Consider the following 17,555-nt stretch of genomic DNA (forward strand, 5'->3'; position numbering starts at 1 on the left):
CAGGGACTTCCAGCTTGCTCTATGGTCTTAAGGCCACAGGGTTGAAGTTCCACTCGATGGAGGATTTCTGGCTGCCTAAAGCGTGAAGAGTCGGGCAGCTTCAAGACCGATTCCAAGAGGCACGTTCCCACAGGCAGCTTGGGACCCAACGTGGAGAATGGAGGGTGGGTGGAGGGAAGGACTTCCAGCGGCTGGTGACAGGAGGACGCGAGCTAGCCTGAAGCCCGACGCACTGAGGGGGGCGACCCAGAGTGGTTGCTCACGCCGGAGTCACCCAGGACAAAGGAGCTTGGCCATGGATGGGGCGGGGCCTAAGCCAGGCGGGGCCTGCGGTCTCGTCCCGCCCCCACCCTCAGCCCCAGCAGCCGTCAGACCAGCGGGATTCTGACCCGAGCGCGCAGCGGAGCCGGACACTCCCTCGGACTCCCGGACCCGGCCATGGCGTCACTGCCGCCACTGCTGTGTCTCTATGTCGCCGCCGCACACCTGGCGGGGGCCCGAGGTGAGGCGCCCCCAAGGCCCCAGCCTACCCTGAACACCTGGCTGCAGGGCTGGCATGCAGCCCTCCTGGAGAAAGAACCAAGGGACCACTCGCTTCCCCAGGCCTGGGTCCCCTTTGCCGGCACCGGGATGTGGGTAGTGAGAGGACACCAGGGAGACGGAGCCTAGGACCGCCTGGGGCGGGAGAGACCGTCTCCACTTCCTTCCTTCCTCTAAGAGACGGTAGGGGCACCCGGAGTAGATACGAACTTGAGGGTCTTCTGGGTTCCGAGTGACTGTGGGTTTATCTATATCAATCTCAGCCCTGGAGTCTGGACCCTGGATAGTCCTGGACCCTCTCACCTAACTCCTCCCCTCTTCCACACACACCTCCGATTCAGAAAAGAAAGTCTCATCTCTGGAACACTCAGTGGAGCAGGCAATTGGATGGATCCATTTCTCAGATGAAGAGATTGAGGTTTCAAGAGGAAAGGGACTTAACTTGTCTGAGGTCATTGCCCAGCCCAACTCTCTCAGACAACTTGAGGCCAGAGAAGCCAGGCTCAATTCCAAAGACCTCTTGGCAGTGTGGTCCCCAAGTGCAGGATTGGGAGGTAGAGTGAGGGAAGGACTTCCAACAGCCAGATGGACAAAGAGGAGTGCAGCTCAACCTGAAGGCAGAACACACCTAGGGGGAGAACTTGGTCCGCGGAGCAGGGTGAACAGGCTTCCAAGGCCCATGGAGTTGTGGCTGCAAGGTCAGAGGGAGGCTTCTTGGAGGACAGGGTGCTATAGTCCTTGGGGTCAGCCGGAGCTGGGTTCTGGCTTCTAAGAGCCTCAGTTTTCTCCCCTGTGAAATGGGGATGATCTTGGCAGCATCTTACCTATAAAAGTTCACGGGGGTCCCATTAGTGCTCCTTCTTTGCCCCCACTCCTCACGCCTTCCACAGGCACCACTCCCATTGAAGAGCCCACGGAGACCATGTGGGGTCCTGAAGGTTCATCGCTGCGCCCTGTTCAGCTCTCGCTGACCCTGGAGGACTGGGAAGGTGAGTCAGCCAGGGTCCGAGTTCTGGCTCTGCTCTGGACTGTTGTGTGAGCTCTGGCTGGTGGGGACATATGAGGAGGGGACACAAGCTGGGTGAAGAGCCCAGTACGATTTTGGTCCCTGGACATGACAGGCCCTAAGTAGTGCTCCTAAGTTTTAGAAGCAGGGAGCTGAGAGTCCAGGTTGTTTGTCAAAGAGGAAACCCGAGGGGGATGGTGGCATGAGGCTGGGACCACCCGCCCCGGAAAGCAGGAGTTCTGAAGTTTGGGCCTCTAGTTTACAAGCCAGGAAAGTTCTATTCCACTGCTCTTGAATCAGAAAAGGAGTAAACTTCCCCTGGGGGGTTGATATGGGACGCCAACCCCTTCCCACCTGTGGTAGGTTCAGCCTGTGATGGGTTCAGCCAGGCAGTGAGCAAGGTTCCAACTGGCACTAACAGGAAGCTGCCCAGCAGTGGAAAGCCACAGCTAGGGCTGGTCTCAGGCCGCCTCCTCCAGCTGCCTTTGTATCTCCTCACACCTCAGGCATTCTGTATTCTGAGGATGGAGACAGGTGAGACAGTGGCAAGATCTCTGCGGCCCTGATGCCCAGCTCAGGCACCGGGCAACAGAACTAGGGCTGGTCAAGGGAAGGTCAAACTCCCAGTTACCCCTTCACAGCTCCTTCAGTCCTTGAGAGCTCTGGATCATGGCGGGGCTGTGGGCGGGCTGGGTTAGCCTTCATCCATTAGGGTTTGAGGGGAGGAGGCCCCCCTTTGGACAGCATGTAAGGACCGTACCACGCAGATGGGGCCTGACAGGCTGCGGCCCGGCTCTCAGCGTCTATGATGCCCGCAGAGGCCAGCGAGTGGACGTCCTGGTTCAACGTGGATCATCCAGGCGGTGACGGCGACTTCGAGAGCCTGGCTGCAATCCGCTTCTATTACGGGCCAGCGCGCGTGTGCCAGCGGCCACTGGCGCTGGAGGCACGCACCACTGAATGGGCCCTGCCGTCCACCGTCGGCGAGCGTGTGCACTTGAACCCCACACGCGGTTTCTGGTGCCTCAACCGCGAGCAGCCGCGGGGCCGCCACTGCTCCAACTACCATGTGCGCTTCCGCTGCCCGCTCGGTGAGGGCGGGGTCCCAGGTTGATAGGGCATGAATGGATAGTGTCCGGGAGGACCTGGGGCCTTGTGGATTTGGGCGTGGCTAGGGAGAAACGGGGTCCTTTAAAAACAGGGCCCTTGCCGAGGAAAGGACCGGATAGGGGCGGGGCTTTAGAAGCGGGAGGCTGGGAATAGTTGGGGTCCCAGGTGGGGGGCAGGAAGTGGTCCCCAGGAGCACATCTCCTTCTCGCTGCCATCATTTGTTTATCTATGACAACTCCGTTCTGTGGGGGTGTATTTTGAGCCCAAAATGTGTGCAAGACGCAGGTAGAACAGCCAGCTACCTCGGGGAACTTATGGAGGGCGGGTTGCGCCTAGGGGAGCAGTGGTACAAGCAGTGGGCAGGACTTCTGTTTGGAGTACCTGCCCCTGGATGCACTTGGCGGGGGCGTCCTCCTATGCCACATTGTCACCAAATTTTCCGAGGCGCAGTCCCTAAGGTGGGTGGCTCCCTGACCCTCCCTACCCACCCTTCCCCGCAGAGGCCGCGTGGGGAAAGTGGGGCCCTTGGGGTCCCTGTTCAGGGAGCTGCGGGCCAGGTCGTCGTTTGCGCCGCCGCTACTGCCCAAGCCCCACTGGGGATACATGTCCTGGGCGTCCCCTGGAGACACAGAAGTGTGTGCGCCCTCGCTGTCCAGGTAGGAGGTGGGGCTGATTTTCAAGGGCGGGGCCAGTTGAAAGACAAACCTACAAGGGCGGGGCTCGTGGGTGGCTCCCGACAGGCGGGGCCTGGAGGAAAGAGGCGGGGCCTGGGTACTTGATCTTGGCTCACGAGGAGACTGGCCCTTTCATTGGCCCTTTCATTCCTATTGGCTCCCCTCCTCTCGAGGACCTTTGGTGAATGTGTACATTTGGACGGATGACTGCTTCGAGGATCATGTCCAGGCAAGGGCAGATCTGCGGTGGGGTGGGGGGCCGCTTCCCCTGTGTGCATGGCCGAGTGTGGTGATGTCCTGGTGGACACAGACACACACAGAAGCGGCTCATGCGCTTGGGGTTTACACACGCGGCATTTGCAGCTCACAGCCATCCTCTACGCGCTCACACCCTGGCAGACACGACACCCAGGCCCTCCCAGGGCCAGACACCGGGCCAGCCAGGAGTCGAGTGGAAATTCCGATCCGGCCTGGGCTCTACAAACAGTCTGGAGACTGCCGGCAGAGCCTGCAGCCGGGTGGGGGAGCACGATGGCCAATGGGGTGGTGGGGTCCCCACCCTACCCCGCCTGGCTCTGCCATCCCTGTGGCGTCTCTGCCCTGAAGTTTCCAGTGGAATTTTCCATTTTATGGAGAAACCACGGGGTTGGGAGGGGAAGATGTTCTGGGTCCAAAACCCAGCCCCTGCCTAGACATTTTCTCTTATATTGGAAGGAGCCTCTTGGTCCTGTGAGAGTCACCTCTCCTGTCCCCTCCTCCAGGGCATTTTCTGCACCCCTCGGGACCTCAGGTTCTTCCCCCTTCCCAGCCTTGACCACTCAGCCCCATGTTCCCCTTCACACTAGGGGCTGCTCCAAGAAGCACTATGCGTAGGCACCTTTGTTGTGTAGACCCCTCTGCCCCTCTGCCTCCCTGTGTCCCCCAGGGTGCAGCCTCAACACATGTGGATGCCCCAATCACATCCTTCTGGGCTCAGTGGTCATGCCATCTGGACAACCACTGCCAGGGGCCACTGTCTACCTGAGAGACTGGCCTGGCACCATAGCCACCAGTGATGCCCATGGAACCTTCCGGATGCCTGGAGTCTGTGCCAGCAGCCGGACCAATGTCAGTGCCCAAATGGATGGCTTCTCTGCTGGTGTGGCCCAGGCCCAGGCCAACAGCTCCATATCTGCTATGGTCACTATTGTTCTTGATAAGTTGGGTAAGTGCCTTGTGGCAAAGGGGATGAGGAGGCCAAGGAACTGGGGAGGAAGCTCTGGGTGATGCCAAGCACTTGGGATTGAGGTGATATGATAGAGTGAGGTCATTGGGGGAAGAAATGAGATGTGATGCACTCACTGAAGGTGCAAGGTTAGGCATGGAGTTGTAGAAAGTAGCATTAAGATGGGGTATCATCTTGAGCAGACATGGGGTGAACCTGGGTTGGGGGAATAGAGTGTCCCTAGAAAGGAGAGAAAGGGCCCTGCTCTTGGGAAGAATAGTTGGGAGAAGCCAGAATGGGGCAGTGCTCTGACCTTTGCTGCCTTTGCCCTCAGAGAAGCCTTACCTGGTGAAGCATCCCGAGTCCCGAGTGCGAGAGGCAGGCCAGAATGTGACCTTCTGCTGCAAAGCCTCAGGCAACCCCATGCCCAAGAAATACTCCTGGTGAGTGCCCAACCTATGCTCAGGGGCCTCGTGCTAGCTCTGGGGTTGGATTGGATTTCTTATGATATGTGGTGTCTCAGAGACCTGGAGGGAGATGCTCTGCACTCTCCCTGGGCTGTGTTCAGGGTGGGATGGGGACAGCCCCGCCCGTGGGCCAAGAGCCCTCATGGTGTTCCCCACCCACCATCCAGGTTCCACAATGGGACCCTGCTGGACAGGCGAGAGTACAGGTATGGTGCCCACCTGGAGCTGCGGAGAGTGCGTCCAGACCAGGCAGGCACTTATCACTGCAAAGCATGGAATGATGCAGGCTCCGTGCGCTCTGGTACTGCCAGGCTCATTGTGCTTGGTAAGCACCCTGCCACCTCCCTCCAGCAAGTCCTGACTCAACCCCAAATGGAGCCCCAAAGTCAGACTGATTTCGGACCTTCTTGAGTCTGATCCCAGGCCCTGACCCTAGTCCAAGCCCCCTCCCTTGGCCACAAATGGAGTCCCCCCCTTACCTTGATCTGGCTGATTTCTTGCTCCCCAGCCCTAGGACAGCCGGCCTGTGACCCCCAGCCTCGTAAGCACCTGATCAAACTCCCAGATGACTGCAGTCAGCCAGGCAGTGGCCCCACCTATCTGGACGTGGGTCTCTGCCCTGATACCCTCTGCCCCAGCCCCGCAGGCTCTAGCCCCAGGTGTGGGGACCCAGGCTCCCATTGCTGCTCCGTGCGCCGCCTGGAAAGCAGGAAGATTCACTGCTCTGGCTATGTCCTTCCGGTCAAGGTGGTGGCCGAGTGTGGATGCCAGAAATGTCTGCCCCCTCGGGGGCTGATCCGGGGACGCGTGGTGGCTGCTGACTCAGGGGAGCCCCTGAGCTTTGCCCAGATCCTGCTGGGCCTCAAGCCCATTGGGTTTACCTCCTACCAGGGTGACTTCACCATTGAGGTGCCGCCCTCTACCCAGAGACTGGTGGTAACTTTTGTGGAACCCAGTGGCGATTACATGGACACTGTCAGGGTCCTGCCTTTTGACCCTCGAGGTGCTGGTGTGTACCACGAGGTCAAGGTCATGAGGAAGAAAGCCCCGGTCATCTTAGATGCCAGCCAGAGCAACATGCTCCCCCTCGGGGAGCTGGAAGAGGAACCCCCTTTGGGCGAACTGGTCTTCCCACCTGGAGCCTTCCGCAGAGCCAATGGGGAACCCTATTCTGGAGCTGTGGAGGCCCGGGTGACCTTCGTGGACCCCCGAGATCTCACCTCAGCGGCTGCCGCACCCAGTGACCTCCGCTTTGTGGACAGTGATGGCGAGCTGGCCCCATTGCGTACCTATGGCATGTTCGCGGTGGACCTCCGGGCTGCTGGCTCTACCGAGCAGCTGCAGGCTGGGCCCCTCACCGTGCGTGTGGCCACGGGCCAGATCCGTATGGCAGGCCATGTGGAGGCACTCAAGCTCTGGTCGCTGAATCCCGACACAGGCTTGTGGGAAGAGGAGAGCAGCTTCCATCGCGAGGGGTTGACAGCCCCACGGGTCCGTCGGGAAGAGCGAGTCTTCCTGGTGGGCAACGTGGAGATCCGAGAGCGGCGTCTGTTCAACCTAGACGTGCCCGAGCGCCGCCGCTGCTTCGTGAAGGTGCGGGCCTACGCTAACGACAAATTCGCCCCCAGCGAGCAGGTGGAGGGTGTGGTGGTCACTCTGGTCAATCTGGAACCAGCTCCCGGCTACTCCGCCAACCCCCGCGCCTGGGGCCGGTTTGATAGTGCGGTCACAGGCCCCAACGGTGCCTGCCTCCCTGCCTTCTGTGACGCAGACCAGCCGGATGCCTACACAGCCCTGGTCACGGCCACCCTGGGTGGGGAGGAACTGGAGCCTGCCCCCTCCCGACCTCGCCCTCTTCCGGCCACTGTGGGTGTGGCCCAGCCCTACCTGGACAAGCTGGGGTACCGCCGCACCGACCATGATGACCCTGCCCTGAAACGAAATGGCTTCCGTATCAACCTTGCCAAACCCAGGCCTGGTGACTCCACGGAAGTCAACGGCCCCGTGTACCCGTGGCGCAACCTGTGGGAGTGCCAAGAGGCCCCAGTGACTGCCAGCCACTTCCGTTTTGCACGCATGGAGGCTGACAAGTACGAGTACAACGTGGTCCCATTCCTTGAGGGCATGCCAGCCTCCTGGACTGGAGATCTCCTGGCCTGGTGGCCCAACCCACAGGAGTTCCGGGCCTGCTTTCTCAAGGTGAAGGTCCAAGGCCCTCAAGAGTACATGGTACGCTCCCACAACGTGGGGAGCAGCCACCCACGCACCCAGGGCCAGCTCTATGGGCTGCGGGATGTCCGCAGTGTCCGAGACTCGCAGCGCCCTGGAACCTCTGCTGCCTGTGTAGAGTTCAAGTGCAGCGGGATGCTGTTCGACCAGCAACAGGTGGACAGGACGCTGGTCACCATCATGCCCCAGGGCAGCTGTCGTCGTGTGGCCGTCAATGGGCTTCTTCGGGATTACTTGGCGCGGCATCCCCCACTGGCCCCAGCCGATGACCCAGCCACTTTTGCCATGCTGGCCCCGCTGGACCCTCTGGGTCACAACTATGGTGTCTACACGGTCACTGACCAGAGCCCAAGGCTGGCCAAGGAGATTGCAATTGGCCGCTGCTTTGATGGCTCCTCTGATGGCTTCTCTCGGGAGATGAAGGCTGATGCAGGTACAGCTGTCACATTCCAGTGCCGGGAACCGCTGGCTGGCCGGCCCAGCCTCTTCCAGAGGCTGCTGGAGTCCCCAGAGACAGCACTTGGAGACATCCGCAGGGAGATGAGCGAGGTGGCTCGGGCACAGGCCCAAGCTGAGGGTCCCCTCCGTCCCCGCCAGAGCAGGGCCTGACGTTGACCTAGGCCCCAGCTTCCCTCCTCTGCCTTGCTCCAGACTTCTTTGTCCCTGGGAAGTCTCATCCCGTTCTCCAGATGTCCCCTCCCCACCCCCTGCTCTGAAGTCAGAGTGAAGTCCAAGGGCGAAAATGCCAGGCAGGCGATTATTGCTGTCTGACGTTAAACGGAGTTTAAGTTTGTCCTGACTGTGGGAGCCAGCATCCCAGGAGACTGTTGAGGCTTGAGGGGACGGCTCCCAGGTCACATGCCAACTCTGATTTCAGTTGTAGCTTGACCCTGATTTTAAATATCGTGCCCCTCAGGATTTCTGACCTTGGCCTAAAGCCCCCTGTGTGTTGCTGAGCTGCATGCCTTATCAGGTTCTCTGCCCCCAGGCTTTGTTCTTGGGGTTATTTATTGAAACAAAGCCTGTGGGATTGGTCATTGGGGTGAGTGGGGAGTCCAGGCTCAGTGAAGTTCTGGGGAAGGGGCTTCTTGGTTCTGGGGCTGTGGGCACAATTCTCTTCTTTGGTGCTTGGAGACCCTCAGGGGGTCAGGGCAGGGAATCAATTAAAGATGCTTCATTTCCAACTCATGGTGTTAGTCTTGGGGAGCAAGGGATGGAGGCTGAGGCTGTCAGACCAAGACATACCTTGGCAGAAACAGGATCCAACACACAAAGACATTCATGTGCAAACAGCTTGGGGCCCCATACAGCCCTGGATGTGCCTCTTGCAGGAGAGTAGGTCCCCTTGCCCTGGTTGTGGCATGCAGAAGTGTGTCTGTGACACGTGTGTGCAGCCCTGGCCGCAGAGCACAGTGGTGGCTGCAGCCCTGGCCGCCTCGGGGCCTGGCTGTGGGCAGTGCCTGGCTGTGTTCCCGGGGCTGCAGTGGGCAGGGAGGGGCGCTGACAGGGTTGCATGTCCCAGGAGGCTGGGATTGAGGCCACTGTGGGCTTCCTAAGCCGAAACCACAGCTGCCCCACCCCAGGGCCCACACCTTGGCCAAGTGGTATCTGGGATGTCCAAAGCCACGATCTTGGACCCTCTGACCTCACTGGGACCCTCAGTCTGGAGGCAGCAGAACCACCACTTGCTCTTGCTCTGTCTGTGCACATGGGCTAGGTGAGTCCTCCTGGAACCCCATGGGGCAGGCACTGCTCTGACCACACCCCTACTTTCCACACAGAGAAAATGAGACCCCAGAGGGAGAGACAAAGGGCTGCCTGGACCCTGGAGTGAGTCCCGACAGCAGGCAGGGCTCCCTCGGTAACCCAGCTACTCCCTGAGCACACGTGTGAGATCCCTTGGCCTGGAGATGTTGGCCACTGGTGGCATTGCTGAGGAACTGGAACAAGAGGCACTGTGCCTGGCTGACCACCCTGGGGAAGCAGTAAAGGAAAGGTGCCCAGGGCGAGCTTGGGCCTTCTGCACACCCACCCACCCACTACCCCTTCTATCACCCACCCATCCACTCAGTCACCTGCCTGCTCGAACCCTCTCCTGACCAGCCCACCACCTGCCTGTCCAGCATTTAGAAGTGTCAGATCTATGTGCACACTAGGGGCTTGGAGAGGGCCCAGCTTGACAGTTAGGTAGGCTCACATGCAGACCCCAACCTGGCCTGCCGGCTCTTCTCCATCTGACAACTCCCAACAGGCTGCACACCTTTGCTTAGGCCACTCCCTTCGAGGTGGACGTGAGGGCCTGGAGAATAGGGTCCTCAGCCACAGTCTCTGAGGGTGGGCCCTGAGGCTCTGCTGGAGTCAAGGCTTGGGAGGTGCCCGGTGCTGGGACCCCAGCCTTGTCCTGGATAGACTGTGATGGATGAGAGAGGAGAGGTGCTTTGAGGCCCCCCAGGAGCCTGGAGACATGCATTTATCCAGAATTTACTGTGTCTCTACAGAGAAGGAAAACTCTGACTCCAAAAAACCTCCGCTGCCTTGTGGCATACCTCTTCAGGGGAAAGGCTAAGGGAGTAAACCCCGACAGAAAATCCGGAGCCGGAGTCCCTAAGGCGGTTTGACGTTGTAGTCAACACCGGCAACTCCTGCGGCGCACCTGAAGCCAAGCTGTATCGACTCCGTCTTTCCCTTGGACCCTTCAGCTGCGAAGAGAGGGGGGATCTGCTGCATGGGCAACAGCAGACCCTCCATATTACCCTGCCCAGGCTCTGTAGCTTCAGCGTCATCACAAGATGTCGATTCAACACGGGAGGAGACAGATACCATGTCACTCCCGAGTCGGACTGCACAGCCATTCTCGGTGGTGCAGATAGACTCTTAAGAAGCTACACCATCGTCTCTCGAGACGGACGGCTGCCGACGACTGTGTCTCTACCCCCAGCTTACAGGGAGGCTCAAGGAGGCAGGCTCCATGCCCAAGGTGACCAAACTCTGAGCCTGCCTGCCCCAGAGCCCTGCTCAGGCTGCCGGCAGAGTCCAGGGTGCATTCTTCTGCGTGCAGCCTGCAGGTGAAGCTGGCCTTCAGGCTGAGGGTAATGAGGTGTTAGGCTTCTCAGAGAAAAAAAAAATTGGGGCTGTGGATACTTCCAGGCCTAAGGTAGATGGGTTTGGGGTTGACAGCTGGCCCCCTTCCCTGGGGTGAAGCAGGGGAGGGTGGGCATCACTCTGAAGCCCCCTCCCCAGCTGCTGTGGCTGGGCCAGGAGTGATCAGGAGCTGCTAGAGAGAAGTGGACCAGGGAGGGTGTTGCAGGCGGAGCGCCCAGGTATAGCAAGTGCTGCCACCAGGCGGGGACTGTGGCCCCATCCTGCTGACAACTCCTCAAGAGAGCAGCACCTGGCCCCAATTTCCAGATGAGAAAACTGAGACTCCCAGACAAAGATGTCATGACCCTGAGCTGCCAGCCCTGTGCCTCTTGACACTGCCTGTGACCCCATTCTAGCAGCTCAGCCAGGAGTCCCCCCACCTTCGGGAAGTTGGCCATAGGCCTCCTGGTAAATCCATTGCTCTCCCCACAACTGGGGCTGCCGGACCACACCCCTTGGCCCAGGGCCAGAGGAGGGCATGAGGCCCCCTGGGGACTCAAGCTCCTGAGCCACCTTGAGGTCAGCTCAGGGCACAAAGAGGCCCTTGGTCCCACCCACAGCATTTTAGACTTTTATAATTTTAGAACCAGGGGTTCTTAAAATTCCTAGCACTGTGAGTTGGAGAAAAATCTTGGAACAATGCTTAAAACAAGAGTCTTAAAAATCACAGAGTCCAAGAAGAGGAAGATGGAAATGAACATACATTGAGCCATGATGGGATGCCAGCTCTCCCTGCTCCCCTAAGTCCTCACTCACTTTAAGGGTATCTAATGTTTATTTATTGTCTTGGGTTCAGAATAGGCTTTTAGGAAGTGTGATGTTCACATATACCCCCGTTTCACAGCTGAAGGGATGTGCCCGGGGTGACACAGCAAATAGGGACACTGTGGGCTGGGAAGAAGGGCAAAGTTTCCCAGAGAAGGGAACGTAGGCTCCAGGTCTTTAAGGATGTGTTGGGGTTTGCCAGGTGGCAGAGCAGGAAGGGCATTCCAGGTAGCTGAAATGATAAATGAGAAGCCCTGAGGAGGACAGCCTCGGAGAGTGGCAGCAGGGGAGACGGGGCACCCAGGGAGGCTAACTGGCTTTGAATGCTGAGTGAGGATCCTGAACTGCCTCTGGCAGGTGATTACCAGCTATAGAAGGTGCCAGAGCAAGGAAAGTTTGCAATTTCTCATAACCAAGATTCCCCTGGAGCTGCTGCAGCATTCCACTAGTTGCAAAGTGTTTATTTTATGGACCTGGGGTCTGCCCCCTCCTGCATGGCAGCCCCTGCAGGGTCCAAACCCTGCAGCTGGGCACCCCCTCCCCTCCTGCCTCCCGTCCTGGCTGAACATTGCTGGCTCTTCCTTTGGGGCCTCGTGGGCCTGGCGTGGTCACCCACCACTTCCCTGGCCCTGTCTGTGTCTCTCATCAGCCCTCGGAGTTGGGTATGGCCCAGCCTCAGACCCCAAAGACTGGAGCCAGCCTGGCGGGGAGACCTGGCTTCATCCCGGTCCGGGGAATGCTTGGCTTTAATGGTGGAAACAGAGGCAGGGTGACAGCAGAGAAACAGCTAGGTAACTGTCCTGACCCCTCTCAGGGCAGGAGCTGGGTCCAGACCCAAGGGCCTGGGGTGGGGACCTGGGCAGGCAGGAGGGAGGGGGCTCAGGGATGAGGGGACAAGAGACACAGACATTTGGGGACGGATGTGGGGAATACCTACTCAGAGTCACAGCTACCCTGCAGCACAGAGGATGTGGCACATGGAGCCAGGTGCCTGTCATCATTCCTGAGGTCACACTGTCGTCGTCATGCCCTGTCCTTGTCCTCCCCAGTCAGACAGACAGACAGACACTCCCACACCACTGGAGCCACCTTCTTGTTGCCTATTCTGCTACACTGCCACTCTCAGCTGCAGCCTCACATGTAGTCACCCCGCCCAAGGTGCATGTGGCTTGACTTGCCCAGTGCGCTGGACACAATAGACCCACTGGCACTGTCCCCACTGCACAGGCAGATACACCCGACAGGCAGGCCCATGAGGCAGGGTCATGTGGTGGCTCAGGGCATCGACACACCAACAGTCACCCTGCTTTCTTTCCACATTTGGGGACCCTCTGACCCCCAGATGCCTAGAGTACCCTAGTAAGGGCGATTCTAGCTCCCACGCCCCCAATTCAGTCTTTCCCAGCACACTGGGCCACAGCCAGGTACATGCAAACCTCCCACCCTCTCAGGGCCCCCGGGACCTCATGGGTTGGGGCCTGCAGGGGGTGCTCAAGGTCCCAACTGCTTTTCCTGGGAAGCCCTGAATCTCTTCCTGCTGATTCAGCCCTGGGGGCGGGCCAGCTGGTGTTGCCAAACCTCAGGTATGTCCTCGAAGGCTGCCTGCAGGGCCTCCACCAAGGTGGGGGTGGGGGGAGCTCCCACTCAGGATTTAGCTCTTCCCTGGGCCCCAGTCGCCCCCCTCCCCCAGCCCCAGCTGAATCTTGAGCTTTAATAGCAGAGGCAGAGGCTGGCTGCTTACACCCCCAGTTCTTCCCGGGTGAGCCAGGCTCCCTCATAAAGGGGCCCTGCTCAGACCACTCTCCTAAGGACAGTGACCACTCTCTTAGGTGGTCTGAGGGGAGTTGGCTTGACTGCCATCCTGGGGCCCGGCACAGTGACAGGGACAGACAGACAGACAGACACAGACTCAGACGTGCACACATGTGCTCCCACATTATGGCAACATGCAGACCTGTGGGTACAGGTATGCTTGATGCACAGTTCTGGACTGGCCCTCACAGAACCCCATTTCGACCTCAGCCTGGAGGGTCAGGGCTGGGAAAGCGGAGGGGAGAGTGCAGGGAAAGGTGTCTGCAGGAGAGGGCATTTGATGTGGGCTTTGAAGGATAAAGAGGAATTTGCCAAACCGAGATCAGATGTCCAAAGGTCTTGATGGCTGGTGTTGGTATGATAATTTTAAGCAGGGGAGGGACACAGTCAAACAAACCTCAATTCATTCCCTCCCTTCGAGGACCCAGACTCTGCCCTCAGAGGGCTTTCAATCAGATGGGGAGGTAGCGCTAGACCCAGCCAGGAGGGTAGAAGAGACTTCAGGTTTGCATCGCATCTACTATGCACTGGGTTGGATTCTATCAATAATCCTTTCAGGCAGATTCCATTATCATCCCCATCTCACCACTGAGGAACCAAGACTGAGAGAGGGAAGTACCTCACCTAGGATCCCACAGTAGTATTCACACATAACCCTGGCCTCTGACCCACAGTTGTGGCTGCTGACCTGGTCTCAAATTGACCCCCAAGTTTGAAGGACGGAACAGTGAAACCCAAATAAGTCTGTTTTGCCCAAGGTCAGGTCTTTTGCACCTGGGGTCCTGGTGGGGGATGGAGAACCCCCCACATGAAATACACAAGCTCCCCCTGGGCCTCTTCAGCAAGATCCCCCCTCCCGCCCCCGCATCCATCCCTTGTCATTTGGCTACTGAGTGTATTTAATGAGGGGCTTCTAGGTAGACAGAGGTCCAAGTGGGAGGGCCTGGGGGTGCTTCTCTAGGCCTTCTGGGAGGCCTGGGCCCCTGGCCTTGGTCCGCACCCGCTGTCTGGCCCAGCTGAAAACAAACACTTGGAAATGGTCGACCCAATGGAATCTACATTGTGGTCAGGCCGCGGCTGAAGAAGCCACTGGAAAAACACGCAGTCCATGGGGCCAGGCCCAGCTCACATTTCAACAGGCAACAGTGGCCTGCTGATGCCCAGGACTGAGGAATGGTCGTTCTTTAGCTCTTTAGAACCTATTGTCTGACCAGGGAATCCAGCCCCTGAGCAGTACCACCCCCAGTCTCTTGTCATCAGGCTGTGACCTGCCCCCTAGTCTGTCCTTGGAGAATGGGTCCTCTTGGCTTGTCCTCTGGCCCAGCTGCTGTTGGAGATCCCTTGTGTACTTGCATGCCCCTGACAATGGGGAGCTCATCCCTTTACAGCCATCATACCTAGCAGCCAGGAACCTATAATAGGGCTGATATCGTACATGAGGCTGTGGCACCCTTCACCCATGGGGGGAAGTCAGGGCAGCCAGACCCCTCTGTGGGTCTGACCCTTTTCTGGGCTTCTGGACCTCCCAGGCCTTGTGGGTTCAGTATGTTCCAAGTGGACCTGAGTGTCTCTCCCGAGAATGTGCTCCTTGCCATGGTCACACTTCAGCACTGTCCTTCTGTCTACCTGCCCTGAGCCATGGCTGGGCAGGTGGCTCACATATTCACTGAGCACCTACTGGATGCAGAAGCACTTTACTTGCATCTCATCACTGACCCCACCCAGTGAGGCTGTTCCTGTTATTGCCCCACTTTACAGGTGGGAAAATTGAGGCTCAGAGGGTTCACTTGGTGTCCAAGGGTAGCAGGGGTCAATTCTGGACATAGGATCCAGCTCCCTGGGGCACCAGGATAGGGGTCTTGTCTTTTGGGTCGGGGAAGCCCCTGGAGGCCAAAGCAGGAGCTGCAGCGTAAGCCACACTGGTGGGCCTGAGTGTCTCTGGCTTCCCACAAGCTCTGGTCACAGCCTTGCTCACATACCCTGCATGGCTCCCATGATTCCTCAGTGGGGGCAGGGTCTCTGGGTGAACCATTGGCCACCACAGTGACTCCTAGGCACAAAACCTAGCCTCTTGGGTCAAACCCAGGCCCTCCCCTCAGTCAACCTCACAGCCTCAATTTCCGTGGCAGAGGACTGGACCAACAATGGCCTCTCTTCTTCAGGTCTTGGTGCATTCTGGCTGGCATGCAGGAGGTGCTCAGTGACACTCAGGAGAGGGATGGGGATTGAAGCTGTGGTGACCCAGGCAGGCCAGCTCCCCACCCTCAGCTATTGCCTCCCCCTAGGGCTTTGCAGTGGTGTTGAGTGAGGGACATTAAAACTTCCCAAAGCACCTCAATCAGTGCCTGGATTTCTCCACAGGGTCTGGGGGCCTCCAGACTTCCTCTAGGGCTCTGGTGCAGCAGACTTTGAGAGGCCTCCTGGAGTCTTAGTGGAACAGAAATCTCTACTAGGGATTGGGTATGGGGCCTCACCAGGCACTGATGAAGAGGACCTTGAAATTTCCACCTTGAAATTTGATGTGGGAGATCTTGAAACTGCAAGTGGGGATCTTGAAACCAAATGTGGGAGAACTTGAAGCTGCAACAGCCCACCTAACTTGGGCCTGGACATACTTCTTCAGCCTCTAAATCTTTCCATGCTCTGGCCTAGGAAATCTGATAACTTATACTAGGTAGGGCTTGGAAATGGGGAACCTCCAAATTCCCACAGTGGGGGCGTCAAAACCCCCATTTCTAGGATCACACCCTTATCAGTGGCCCTGGGAGGATAAGAGGTTGTGGCCATTTCTGGAGGTGGAAAAGTTCCAAGGCACGTGCCCTGACCAGGAATCAAAGGAACAACCTTTTGGTTCGCAGGCTGCAGCTCAATTCACTGATCCAAACCAGCCAGGGCTCTCCTCACCTTTGAGCCCTCCCCAGGCAAGTGGAAGGCTGAGAACCAGGGAGGGGCTGACTTCTCCCTAGGGAAATGCAGCCCAGGCCCCTCCCTGTTACTTGGCTGCAACTGGAGGCCCAGAGCAAGATTAGCAGGAGCCAGGCCAGCAGCTGCTGGAGTTGCTCTACTCTAGAAGAGAACAAGGAGCCAAGTGGGAGAAAACAATTTTCCCAGCCCCTCAGGTGCCCCTAGCCCTTGGCTGAGGTCCTAAGGCTGCTAGTTGGCCAGTGAGTAGGGGGTGGCTCAGGGGAGAATAAAGCTGGGGAGGGGTCAGGGCTGGAGATGTTGGGGAGTGGGCTTGGAGCAGAGAAGGGCCTGAGTAGGGGCAGGGCAGTTAGCCAGGCAAAGAAGGGAAGAGAAGGTACTTAGACAGAGAAAATGACCAGTGCAAAGGCCCTGGGGTAGGAATGTGAACACTTTTGGGCTGGGTAGTTAGGGGCTGGTAAAGAGATGTTGTTAAAGATGGATCCTGCAGGACCTGGTGGGGGAGGGGAGATTGGATCCTGAGGAAAGGGAACCCAGGGCCCAGCAAGTAAACAGGCCTGGGTCATTGTAAGATTGCCGCATGGTGGCTCAGTGGAGAACGGTCAGGGAGGCAGGTCTGGTCCACCTCTGGCCCTCACAGTGGGTCACAGAAAAGTGTGGCGGTCTGAGCAAGGCTGGCCTTGGCCTGACAACTGGCCTTCTGTCTTGGCAGAATGGGGACGATATAACCCCAGACTCTCTCTCTGCAAGCATGGGCACCGTCCTCAGCACTTTGCAGGGATGTGCTTATGAGATTCCCACCGAACACTGTAGGTGGAGCTACTTCTATTTCCACTTCACAGACAGGAAGCCAGGGCTCAGGGAGGGTGGCACGTGGAGACAGAGGCTCTGGCAGAGTAGGCTGGGTTCTAGTCTTTCCTCACAGGTGCCCCCAGTGTAAGGAGGCCTGGGCCAGGCAGCTAGATCTGAGCCAGGAGTTGGAGAAGGCACTAAAGGGCTGTGAGGGCTACAGGCAGGTGGGCAGTGCTGGAAGTGAGGAGTCCGGAATGTGGGGGAGAGGTCCTACACCCCCAGGATCCCTCCCCGTGCCTCAGTTTCCCTGATTCTTTGGTTGAGGGAGGCAAGTGAGAATGCACCAACACTTTCCTCAAATTTACCTTCGCTGGTTTTGGTGCCTGCTGGTGATTTTTGTGCTAGCTGGTGCCATCGTGGGCCACTGGGAGCCCCTTCAGTGCTGTGGATCTCAGTCAGATGACCAGACTCCTGGCTTCCTGTCTTGGTGTCCACATTAGCAGAATGGAGACAAGATGTCCCTGTGCCTGTTATCTACTTTAAAATTCAGGTCCTCTGGCTCCCCCAGATTTGGATGTGTGTTTTGAGATGGAAAGTGCTGTCCTTCTCTTTCCAAATTCTTGCTATTCTAAAATAAGAACCCCTAGGGATCTCACAGCCAGTGCCCCATATCAGCCAGCCCCAAGTGATGGGTGTCATGCATAGGGCCCTGGCTCAGGCAGGGACGCCTACCCTCTCAGGATCACACACTCCAGGTATTTAGCTACCACTTGAAAAACTCTAACCTAAAGCCCAGCCTTTTCTTAATTGCCAGTAAACCGTGGGTACTTTGCTAATCAATTTGCATGATGAACATTAGAATTTTTCTGTGCTAAGAGGAGTGAGGTTAAAAT

The 17,555-nt window shown here is 58.0% G+C and overlaps 1 protein-coding gene across 1 annotated transcript; it reads left to right on the plus strand.

Annotated features, from left to right (window-relative positions):
* Window positions 1-402: 402 nt before the first annotated feature.
* Window positions 403-8,397, plus strand: CILP2 (cartilage intermediate layer protein 2). The gene is made up of 8 exons (XM_090288943.1): window positions 403-502; window positions 1,431-1,529; window positions 2,365-2,637; window positions 3,157-3,312; window positions 4,256-4,534; window positions 4,869-4,977; window positions 5,169-5,326; window positions 5,510-8,397. Exons 1-8 carry the CDS (start codon window positions 439-441, stop codon window positions 7,837-7,839), a joined length of 3,468 nt encoding a protein of 1,155 aa, XP_090145069.1. The 5' UTR covers window positions 403-438; the 3' UTR covers window positions 7,840-8,397.
* Window positions 8,398-17,555: the final 9,158 nt, after the last annotated feature.

Source organism: Furipterus horrens, unplaced genomic scaffold (genome assembly GCF_987537825.1).
Source record: "Furipterus horrens unplaced genomic scaffold, mFurHor1.1.pri manual_scaffold_10, whole genome shotgun sequence".
Classification (NCBI taxonomy): domain Eukaryota; kingdom Metazoa; phylum Chordata; class Mammalia; order Chiroptera; family Furipteridae; genus Furipterus; species Furipterus horrens.

Excerpts from the sequence above, each read along its gene's own strand:
- CILP2 (XM_090288943.1), top strand. The coding sequence starts at position 439 with ATGGCGTCACTGCCGCCACTGCTGTGTCTCTATGTCGCCGCCGCACAC. Across the intron at positions 1,530-2,364 it reads GACCCTGGAGGACTGGGAAG|AGGCCAGCGAGTGGACGTCC; the intron begins GTGAGTCAGCCA and ends TGATGCCCGCAG. Across the intron at positions 4,978-5,168 it reads ATGCCCAAGAAATACTCCTG|GTTCCACAATGGGACCCTGC; the intron begins GTGAGTGCCCAA and ends CCCACCATCCAG.